The sequence below is a fragment of the Scyliorhinus canicula genome, chromosome 4 (genome assembly GCF_902713615.1).
Source record: "Scyliorhinus canicula chromosome 4, sScyCan1.1, whole genome shotgun sequence".
In the NCBI taxonomy this organism is placed as follows: Eukaryota; Metazoa; Chordata; class Chondrichthyes; order Carcharhiniformes; family Scyliorhinidae; genus Scyliorhinus; species Scyliorhinus canicula.
In genome coordinates this window covers 5216920-5228317 of record NC_052149.1, presented here as the reverse complement: position 1 = coordinate 5228317, position 11398 = coordinate 5216920, and the positions used below count along the sequence as shown (strand labels likewise).

The following is an 11398-nucleotide window of genomic DNA, read 5'->3' as shown; positions in this document are numbered from 1 at the left end:
CCCCTAGTCGCCACATTCCGGCGCCTGTCCGGGGAGGCTGGTACGGGTACGGGTCTGGCTGCCCGTGGGGGATGTCTGGGCGACGAGACGGGTCTGGCTGCTCGTGGGGGATGTCTGGGTGACCAGACGGGCCTGGCTGCTCGTGGGGGATGTCTGGGCGATGAGACGGGTCTGGCTGCTCGTGGGGGATGTCTGGGCGATGAGACGGGTCTGGCTGCTTGTGGGGGATGTTTGGGCGATGAGACGTGTCTGGCTGCCCATGGGGGATGTCTGGGTGACGAGACGTGTCTGGCTGCCCGTGGGGAATGTCTGGGTGACGAGACGTGTCTGGCTGCCCGTGGGGGATGTCTGGGCGACGAGACGGGTCTGGCTGCCCGTGGGGGATGTCTGGGCGACGAGACGGGTCTGGCTGCTCGTTGGGGATGTCTGGGTGACGAGACGGGTCTGGCTGCTCGTGGGGGATGTCTGGGCGATGAGACGGGTCTGGCTGCTCGTGGGGGATGTCTGGGCGATGAGACGGGTCTGGCTGCTCGTGGGGGATGTCTGGGTGACGAGACGGGTCTGGCTGCCCGTGGGGAATGTCTGGGCAACGAGACGGGTCTGGCTGCCCGTGGGGGATGTCTGGGTGACGAGACGGGTCTGGCTGCCCGTGGGGGATGTCTGGGCAATGAGACGGGTCTGGCTGCTCGTGGGGGATGTCTGGGCGATGAGACGGGTCTGGCTGCTCGTGGGGGATGTCTGGGTGACGAGACGGGTCTGGCTGCCCGTGGGGGATGTCTGGGCGATGAGACGGGTCTGGCTGCTCGTGGGGGATGTCTGGGCGATGAGACGGGTCTGGCTGCCCGTGGGGGATGTCTGGGTGACGAGACGGGTCTGGCTGCCCGTGGGGGATGTCTGGGCAATGAGACGGGTCTGGCTGCTTGTGGGGGATGCCTGGGTGACGAGACGAGTCTGGCTGCCCGTGGGGGATGTCTGGGCGATGAGACGGGTCTGGCTGCTCGTGGGGGATGTCTGGGCGATGAGACGGGTCTGGCTGCCCGTGCTGGATGTCTGGGCGATGAGACAGGTCTGGCTGCTCGTGCTGGATGTCTGGGCGACGAGACGGGTCTGGCTGCCCGTGGGGGATGTCTGGGTGACGAGACGGGTCTGGCTGCTTGTGGGGGATGTCTGGGCGATGAGACGGGTCTGGCTGCCCGTGGGGAATGTCTGGGCGATGAGACGTGTCTGGCTGCCCGTGGGGGATGAGTGGCCTCTAGTGGCTGGTTGCTGTAGGATCTCTGGAGCCTTGGCAGCCTGTGATTTGTGGCTGGCTTCTTGTATCTGGCTTCTGGGCACAGCCTGTGGGCAAACATGGGCGGCTGCAGTGGCCTGGCAGTGTTGCAGTAGATCTAAATTAATTTCTCACCAGATGAGACACAGAGAGCAGCTTTTGTGAGTTTAAATGGGATGATATTTTACCTTATTGTTATGGAGCATAAATGAATCATGGATATGGAATGTACTGAAACTGGTGGGGAATCCACTGGCAAATCTCCAAAATGTTTAATTTCCTGGGAACGCACCATCAGAAAGCAGAACAAGGAATGAGCGAATGGTTCCAGAATGGAACAAGGCCATTTGGCCCATCGCATCCTGCCAGCTCTCTGCAAGAGCAACTTACCCAGTGCTAAACTCCAACCTCTTTCCGAGGGGCATGGACAGAGTGGATCGGGAGCTGCTGTTCCCTTTTATTGAAGGGTCAGTTACGAGGGGGGCACAAGATCAATGTCAGGGACAGGGGGCAAAGGGGGGATTTGGGGAAAGACCTTTTTACCCAGAGGGTGGTGACGGTCTGGAACGCACTGCCTGGGAGGGTGGTAGCGGGCGGGTTGCCTCACATCCTTTAAAAAGTACCTGGATGAGCACTTGACCCATTATAACATTAAAGGCAATATGCCAAGGGCTGGCAAATGGGATTAGATAGACGGGTCAGGTGTTTTTCATGCATCGGTGCAGACTGGATGGGCTGAAGGGCCTCTTCTGCACTGTAGTATTCTGTGATTCTCTCCCATAGCCCACAGATCCTTTCCTATCAGGTTGTTACCCAATTCCCTTTTGAAAGCCTCGATTGAATCTGCCTCCATCACATTCTCAGGCAGCACATTCCAGATCCTAGCCTCTAGCTGCGTCAGAAAGTTTCTCCTCATGTACCCATTGCTTCTTCTGCCAATTACCTTAAATCTGTGCCTTCTCGTTCCTGATCCTTCCACCTGATGCACGATCAATTACACAAAGACGAGGGTTGGATGCAATTGAGGCTTTATTACACTCAGACGTGCGGCCTCTGTCATAATATACACCAGTATATCATGGTGCAGACACACACTGATGGACACACACAGGGACCAATCAACATGTACAAACACCACAGCCAATCACCAGTTAGAATACACACACTATAAAGGCAGAGGGCACCACGGTTCCCGCTCATTCTGGGTGCTGCCTCTCAGTGTAACAAGAACTCATCCAGCCCAGCACAGACTCTCACCACGTGCTGAGAGAATCAACTGGTTCGGACAAAGCTTAGGTCTCTAGTTTAAGTTAGCATCATTTAGACCCACAGTCATCGTGTGTTAGTTAGTTAGAAGTAGTTAATAAAATTGAGTTGAACCTTCATCAGTGTTGGAAGTGCCTGTTCATCTCTCAAGTCTACATTAGCCAACACTTCAGCCTCTTACAGCAGCTGGCGGAATGGCTGCTGTACGGGGAGCACACATATTTATACTCCGCCGACTGGGTGGAGCCAGCAGGCAGGGAATTACCCCCGTACCTGCAGTACAGGGCCTTCCCACAAAACACCTACACCGACATCCTCTATATACAATATATACGTCAGTCAGTGGTGACTAACACATTCACCCCCTTTTAAGATTGAGTCCGGCGGGGGTGGTGGTGAACTATATACAGGTAGACTTTTCAAAGTACAGAGAGCAAAAAAAAATTGAGTCCAGCGGGGTGGGTGGGGGGTGGGGGGGGGGGGGGGGGGGGGGAGGTGGCGGGGGGGGGGGGGGGGGAAATTATGTACAGAGGGATGGTGTTTCAAAAGTCCAGGTCATGTTACAGATTCAGTCAGTCCGGAGCCTTGATCTGCCGTTGGGAGCGCCGCAGTGCTGGCGGTGATCCCGGTGTCGGTTTGGTCTTCAGTGACTCCGGGAGCATGTCGAAATCCTCTTCATCCTCGGGTGTGGGCAAGGGGAGGATGGACTGTCCCAGAGCGGGGGAGGGGAGAGTGACGCCGGGTCGGAGGGGGGGTGCGTGGGAACCAGCTGGTGCCAGGTCCCTGAGGGAGACAGTATCTTGGCGGCCATCGGGGTACGCTACGTAGGCGTACTGTGGGTTGGCGTGAAGTAGCTGTACCCTCTCAACCAACGGGTCCGCCTTGTGGAGTCGTACGTGTTTACGGAGGAGTACGGGTCCTGGAGCTGCGAGCCAAGTCGGGAACGACACCCCGGATGTGGACTTCCCAGGGAAGGCAAAGAGACATTCATGGGGTGTGTCGTTAGTCGCAGTGCACAGGAGCGACCGAATGGAGTGCAGGGCATCGGGGAGGACCTCCTGCCAGCGGGAGGCCGGGAGATTTCTGGACCGTAGGGCCAGCTGGACGGCCCTCCAGACCGTCCCATTCTCCCTCTCCACCTGTCCGTTTCCCTGGGGATTATTGCTGGTCGCCCTGCTTGAGGCATCATAAAGATTATTATTATTTTAGCATGGCCAATCCACTTGACCTGCAGATCTTTGCACTATAGGAGGGAACGGGAGCACCCGGAGGGAACCTGGTTCCCTGGCGCTGTGAGGCAGCAGTGCTAACCGCTGTCTGACCGTACCAGGATCGAACTGAGAGGAGCAGGAACTACTTCTCGCAGAGGGTGGTGAATGGAATGGGCGGCACGGTAGCACAGTGGTTAGCACTGTTGCTTCACAGCGCCAGGGTCCCAGGTTTGATTCCCGGCATGGGTTACTGTGCGGAGTCTGCATGTTCTCCCCTGTGTCTCCGTGGGTTTCCTCCGGGTGCTCCAGTTTCCTCCCACAAGTCCCTAAAGACGTGCTGTTAGGTGAATTGGACATTCTGAATTCTCCCTCTGTGTACCAAACAGGCGCCGGAATGTGGCGACTAGGGGTTTTTCACAGTAACTTCATTGCAGTGTTAATGTCAGCCTACTTGTGACAACAAAGATTATTATTATTTGTGGAACTCGCTGCCCCATAGTGTGATGGAGTCTGAGTCATTAGATGGTTTCAAGAAGGAGATAGATATATTTCTGATTTTAAAAATCAGGTTAAAGGGATATGGGGAACAGGTGGGGGAGGTGAATTTGAGACCAGGAAGAGAGAACAGCCATGATCTGATTGAATGGCGGAGCCGGCTCGAGGGGCTGAATGGCCTACTCCTGCTCCTAATTCCTATGTTCCTATGTAACTATCCTGGCAGATCCAGTGCACCAAATACTCACAGGGAATCATCTATTTTTATTAAACAAATAGTATCCGCGATCTGCAGTGAGATTTGTTAGCAGGCCAGTGTGCGTAACACGGTTGGAATTTTAAAAATCAAGTCAAAAAAAAGATTCAGTTTCAAACAAGCAGTAGATGAATATAATCGCCATCATTCAATCTTCACAGAGGCAGTCTCGGAACTAGGCAGACATATATGGTATTTCCTGCCTGCCGAGCCTGTGTGAGTGTCACAAAAATAAGGTAGAAAAGTTCAGAACGTTTCAGAATCTCGCACCTCCCCACAGGAATGCCGAGGAATGAACATTGCTAAAAGCAGCTGGAGGTGTCCCATGTTGACCCTTTTCTCTAGGTGTCTAACTCTCACTTGATAATGAGCCATAGCATCCTTTTGAACGACAGGTACAACTTATCGGACGACTTGAGTGTTGTTGCCATTGATTGAGGAGTGAAAATGCCCAGGGTCAGTCCCGGGATGGGATGGGATGGAACCCCTTCCTCCGGGAAAGCCCAGAGCCAATTAATGAGACTGTCAGACTGACCCCTTCAAAGTCCCCCACCGACTTCACACACACATCCACAGGAGGGCCTTCCTGCACATTCTGAGGTTAGAAGTGACCCTGGCATCATCCAGCCAGACAGGAATCTAACTGCCTGTATCCCTCATCTGATCTCCAGCCAAGCAAAATTCTTGGACTGTTTTTAACCAGCGTGAAATTAAAAGATCCCTTTCATCAAAGTATCCAAAGGAGGAGGAGAGGGGGGGAGGGGGGGGGGGGGGGGGGAGGAACCAGTCTCTGAATGTTTCTAGAAAAGGTGAAATACTCCTTTAAACCTCTTTAGGTGATCCCTGTGCAGAGCCAGTACCTGGGGGAGGAGAGGGAGGGGAGGGGGCAGGGTAAACATATCAATGGTTCAATTCTTCGAAGCACATCCTCCATGACAAAGCCTGAAATCACTCCTCTCACCATGCCCGGCTAATGTCACTTGTTATTCGGATGTGACTGACTTTGCTGCTTTTAAAACGATGTGTGTGCAAAATAAAAATACCCCAAATCGTGAGTGTGGAAGTTGCTCTCCCCCCCCCCCCCCCCCACCACCCTCCCACCCCCTCTCAAACAGAGCAAACTGCAAACTTTCTAAAGACTTCCTTCAAAAGCAGAAGGCGAGGAATCTTTTTTTTTACAAAACGACACCCTTGTTGTAACCATCAATCAGATCCTTTGATAAATGTATTAAAATAAGTCTGGGGATGTCAACAAGGCGTTGTGGGTCTGCAGGCAAATAAAAAGAATGTGGAAAAGGCAGACTTCTCCCATACCAAATATGGAAATAATGTTACGTCGTTAAGTATAATTCATCTGGAAATACTTAAGGAAGAGGGGAGGGGGGGGGGGGAGAGAGAGAGAGGAAAGGGGCCAGTTTAGAAGCCATAAACTTTCCGTCTGTTCTATTGGAATGATTTGTCAATGGTTTATGATGCAAACTTTCAAGTATGTTGCCCCCTCCCTCCCTTAATAGAATGTGGTTCAATGATGTGTGCTGTTTTAATTTGGCTAAGATGAGAGAGCAGCCTGAATATTATCTCTCTACCCACCACCCCCTCCTCTCCTCCTCTCCTCTATAGCTGGGGCGGCGTCTGAGAAAAACGCGCCAGAAACATTCCTAACATTCCTCCCGTTGAAATCAAACAAGCTGTACAGCCCCAGACAGCCGGGAAGACGTCAGTCAGCCGGGGCCAGCCGCTTATAAAAAGCAGGGCGCTCCAAGCAGCCTCCACACAAGGCAGTGGAGTCAGCAACTACAGGCCGCAGGCTGCGCAGAGACTGCAGGAGCAACAGGAGCCAGCAACACAGGAGCAGCTAGGAACAGACAGCACACACAGGCACACAGAGCAGCCTGTGTCAATCCAGAGAAGTGAGGGGTGGGGGGAGAAAAAAGAAAAGAAACTCTTGCTGGGACACTTACCTTCTCAAAATGTTCCAACTCACAGCATTGGTTGCCTTCCTCGCCATCTGCCTGGCTCAGGTCAGTTTGCTCACTTGCAATTTGCTCACAACCTGTAAAGGAATTAATTTCTCAAGGGGCTGAGATGCTCGAGGGAATTCTAACTGTGCATAAATGCTTGAAGGGTTTCTTGTTGTTGCTGGGACCAAGGCAGTTCTCTGAGCTAGGAATCTGAAACAAAAAAAAAAATGCAGAGACTGTTGGATGAACTCAGCAGGTGGGGCAGTTTCTGTGGAGAGTGGGACACAGAGTTAACACAGTGTGACTCTTCCACACAACTGGGAATCTGAGAGAATCCGGATGGCCGCTGGATTTTCTGGCTTCGGGGGGGTGGGGGGGGTGGGGGGGTGGGGGGAATCATTGGACAGTTCTTCCAAAATGGGCTGGCAAAGAAACGACGGGCCGAATGGCCTCGCTGTGGCGCTGCATCAGTCTATGAACTGCCATCTGCGCTTCCCGGGACGAAAACGAGTCAGGATGGGCAGAATGGCCTGCACTCTGTGAGTGGCTTTAAACTGTTGGGATGTGGTTGAGAAGTGGGGTTTTTTTGGGGGGAAGGGGGGGGGGGGTGTGTAATTTTGAAAACGCGATGTTATAGTTTCATTGAGAACAGGAGACTGAGTGTTTGTTCCCTTCCTTCCCCACTTCCAGGCGACGTTAACCTGCCCATCGAGATGTCAGTGCCCGCAGGAGGTGTCAAGCTGCCCCCCAGGGGTGAGCCTGGTTCTGGACGGCTGTGGGTGTTGCCGGGTCTGTGCCAAGCAGCTCAATGAGGACTGCAGCAGGTCACAGCCCTGCGATCACACCAAGGGCTTGCAGTGCAACTTCGGAGCCAGCTCCAGCGCCCTGCGGGGCATCTGCAGAGGTAAGAGATTCTTGCGGCTCGTTTGAGGGCTTCTTAAAAACCTTTGGGAATGTCTCCCGCTGCTGAGCCTAGTCCAAAAGAAAAGGGAGTTCTGTCATCGCTTAAAACCATGTATGGTTATGCTATATTGTTCTTTGGCCATCGATTGGCAGCAAGGGAAATGATTTCAGCAGTCAGGAATGTAAATCAGTGTGTGTGTGGATGTTTGAAGGGAAAGTGATTCCTTAGTAATCCATTGTGCATGTCTCTCGGGAGCAGTGCTTAGAATTTCCACAGTTTTAGATATATCTGGAGGCACTTCGCAAAAGGGAGAGATGTCTGTCTATTCCCCCAGTTCGCTTTTTAATGTATCTTTTTATTTGATTTATGTTTTCACAGCCAGATCTGAAGGAAGACCTTGTGAGTACAACAGTAAGATTTACCAAAACGGGGAGATCTTTCAACCGAATTGCAAGCATCAATGCACTTGTATCAATGGAGCAGTGGGCTGTACCCCTTTGTGCCCTCAAGAGCTCTCACTGCCCAGCACTGGCTGCCCTAACCCACGGCTGGTTAAGGTCCCAGGCCAATGCTGCGAGGAATGGGTTTGTGATGGAAACAAGGCGGTTTTGGAGGCCGAGGACACGGGGGACTTCTTCAGTCAAGAGACTGTGCTGAAGACATGGCAAGATGGATCCCTGTACAACAACGAACTGCTCTCCCTACTCCGAGGGGGCCTCAAGAGACTACCTGGTAAGTTGTAGAATCATCAAGTCCAGTCAGCCCATCCTGCCTGTGCTAGCTCTTTTGTAAGAGTTATCTGATTGGCCCCAATCTTCCTGCTCTTTCCCCTCCGAGGTATTTCTCCAATTCCTTTTCGAAAGTTGCTTCCGAATCTGGTCCCTATTCCTGTCTCACCGGTGACGCACCCTCGCCTGGGGTTTCCCGGCGACGAGGGGGCATATTCGACGGGAAATCCCGTTGACATCGGCGGGACCCTAAAATCCCGCTTTGGAATGGATTGGATTTGTTTATTGTCACGTGTACCGAGGTACAGTGAAAGGTATTGGTCTGCGAGCAGCTCAAACAGCTCATGAAAATAAAATAAAATAAAAAGAAAATACATAATAGGGCAACACAAGGTACGGGCTGCCTCTGCCGCCGGAAAACGTGCGGCGGGGTGCGCAGACAATCCCGCCCATATTAACAATCCCAAGTGGGGTATCCCGAATTTTTACTGCAAACACTAAACCGTGACCATGCCAAACTCGTTAACTATCGGCTACTTCAGGAAATTAGGACTTAAAGGGTTGTGAAATCCCAAAGCACATGTCAACCCAGCACCAGCATTGACATCATCAGCAGGCACCATGCCAGATGTACTTCCCTCACTGGTCGGCGAGTTTTTGGCAAACTTCCACAAAGTTGAAACTGATCCGTGTCAACGACCCAGCGGAACAAGCATTTCTCACGCGGACGTGCACACTGATGTTAACCCGCCATCCAACACAATAACAGCCTCACGTATATTGTGCTCATTGAAATAGGAAGCTGTTTCGTGAAACGATTTGATTGAACCGACATCCTCTCTCCATTTTCTAACCCGGCCGTCATTCAATTTATTTTTCAGCTTGGAGACCCAAATGCTTCGTTCAGACAACGGACTGGTCGCAGTGCTCCAGGACCTGTGGGACAGGCATCTCCACAAGAGTCACCAACGACAACCCTGACTGCAAACTCCGGAAAGAGACCAGAATCTGTGATATCCGCCCGTGCGACCAGCCGACGATTCCGAACCTTAAAGTAAGCCCCGTTTCTCCCTATACTCCTCGATTCTATAATGTTGCTACAACTCTAATCTGGAATAAATCCGTACCTTTGCTGATAGTTTCTCATTTTCTTCCCCCCTCCCACCAGCAGAAAGGAAAGAAGTGCTACAGAACCCGGAAGTCCAGCTCAGCCGTCCGCTTCACCTACGCAGGTTGCACCAGTGTGAAGAGATACCGCACCAAGCAGTGCGGCTCGTGCGTCGACGGGCGTTGCTGCACTCCCCAGCAGACCCGGACTGTCCGCGTTCGCTTCCGTTGTGACGACGGGGAGGCCTTCACCAGGAACATGATGATGATTCAGTCCTGCAGATGTCACTACAACTGCCGCCACCACAACGAGGCCTCCAGTCCTTACGTCATGTTGCACAACGACATTCACAAGTTCCTAGATTGATAAACGGCGCAGGCTGTTGAGACTAGGGCAAGCGGGGAGAGGAAGAAATCAATTGGCATCACGAGTGAGGAAAAAAAAAGGGACACAATAAAAATGGGACGGCAGCAGCGGCTGCTAATGGGGCAGGATTTATTTATTGTCCTCTCTTCGCTTCGAGAGGTTTTAATAATAATAATAATAATAATAATCGCTTATTGTCACAAGTAGGCTTCAATGAAGTTACTGTGAAAAGCCCCTAGTCGCCACATTCCGGCACCTGTTCGGGGAGGCCGGTACGGGAATTGAACCCGCGCTGCTGGCGTTGTTCTGCGTTACCAGCCAGCTGTTTAGCCCACTGTGCTAAACCAGCCCCTTTGCACTGGCCCCAGCTATACTTACCCCAACTAAACATCAGATCCAGCATGACGTTGGGACTTGGCGAATGCTTTTGAGAAGGCTGGGGCTATTTTTTTTTTGGAGGGGCGGCGGTGTAATTTTCTGTTTGAATCTTTACACACCGTACATGCAACCACATCAAAAGGGATGGGTGGGTGGGGAGGGCAGAGACTGTAATACTGTAGCTATACCTATGTGCACTGTGCAGCGTTGCCCTAGTGGCCGCTGTGACTGAGGGAAGGGTCAACCCTCAAGGTTAAATGAAAGCTTCAATTTATTGGAGCACGGAGATAGCTTCATTTTGGAGCATGTTTTCCCAACTTTTGTTTGATTTGCAACAAAATGATGTATATTTGTATTATTATATAATGTCTTACCATGTATAATTAGCAATGTATTGTCTTTTATCAAGTACTTGTGTGAAAACATGGTTGTAATTGAAAATGTAATAATAATCTGAAGTCGTGGGCTTACACAACCCCCTAGGTGGGTCACATTATTTCCTGAAGTGAGCTACATAGTTCACGTTATGTGGCAGCTAGTAACCAAGCCTGTTAAAGCTTCCGCTGTAGACTATGCATAAGCACAGCAAACAGCATTCAGTTATTACAAATCCTGCAGTATATCCTTTCAATGTTGCATTATTTATCAAAAATGTAGCAAACTCTATTGGGATACAGAAAGAAAATGTCATACTGGAATGAAATGTACATAGATTTAATTTTTTTAAGAGGAAGAAATAAACAATTTTATTTATGGAACAGACTTCTGGTACATTCTGTTTGTTTCTGTGTTGAAAGCGTGTTAAGCCAGGGCCACGGACTAAAGTGTGCAGCTGGGAATTTAAACAATGGTGAAACTTCAGACACCTGCACGCCCCCAATTAAATATTCTGCATGGGATGTTGGGTAATATGAAATGAAATGAAAATGGCTTATTGTCACGAGTAGGCTTCAATGAAGTTACTGTGAAAAGCCCCTAGTCGCCACATTCCGGCGCCTGTCCAGGGAGGCTGGTACGGGAATCAAACCGTGCTGCTGGCCTGCTTGGTCTGCTTTAAAAGCCAGCGATTTAGCTGAGTGAGCTAAACCAGCTAATAGGAGCCAATCAAGCGGTGATGTCTAAATTGAACCAATATAAAACGTCGAGGACTGTGCTAGAATGACAGACCTCCTCTGTAAATATGACAGGAGTTTGCTATCCCACGTCGGATTCTGTCTTGCTTTTGAAAAACATTTTAGGTGGGATGTGAACATCACTGGGCTGGGCCGGACTTTCTATCCCATCCCTCGTAGCTTCTTGAGCAGGCGGTGTTGATCCACCATCTTGAGTCCTTTAGTGTGGGTAAATCCATGGTCCATCCATGGATTCCATCTACACCTCCCGCTGCCTGGGGAAAGCGGGCAGCATAATCAAAGACCCTCCCACCCGGCTTACTCACTCTTCCAACTTCTTCCA

General features: G+C 51.3%; 1 protein-coding gene across 2 annotated transcripts; it reads left to right on the top strand.

Annotated features, from left to right (window-relative positions):
* Positions 1 to 6158: 6158 nt before the first annotated feature.
* ccn1 (cellular communication network factor 1) lies at positions 6159 to 10701 on the top strand. 2 transcript variants are annotated; one of them, XM_038793616.1, is made up of 5 exons: positions 6159 to 6519; positions 7150 to 7363; positions 7742 to 8095; positions 8973 to 9145; positions 9260 to 10701. In XM_038793616.1, the coding sequence occupies exons 1-5, from the start codon at positions 6469 to 6471 to the stop codon at positions 9563 to 9565; spliced, it is 1098 nt and encodes a 365-aa protein (XP_038649544.1). In that variant the 5' UTR covers positions 6159 to 6468; the 3' UTR covers positions 9566 to 10701. The 2 variants fall into 2 exon arrangements, with proteins under 2 accessions (XP_038649544.1, XP_038649545.1); XM_038793617.1 differs by having other exon boundaries at positions 6177 to 6519; positions 9263 to 10701.
* The last annotated feature ends 697 nt before the right edge of the window (positions 10702 to 11398 follow it).

Excerpts from the sequence above, each read along its gene's own strand:
- ccn1 (XM_038793616.1), top strand. The coding sequence starts at position 6,469 with ATGTTCCAACTCACAGCATTGGTTGCCTTCCTCGCCATCTGCCTGGCT. Across the intron at positions 7,364-7,741 it reads CCTGCGGGGCATCTGCAGAG|CCAGATCTGAAGGAAGACCT; the intron begins GTAAGAGATTCT and ends ATGTTTTCACAG. Across the intron at positions 8,096-8,972 it reads GGGCCTCAAGAGACTACCTG|CTTGGAGACCCAAATGCTTC; the intron begins GTAAGTTGTAGA and ends TTTATTTTTCAG.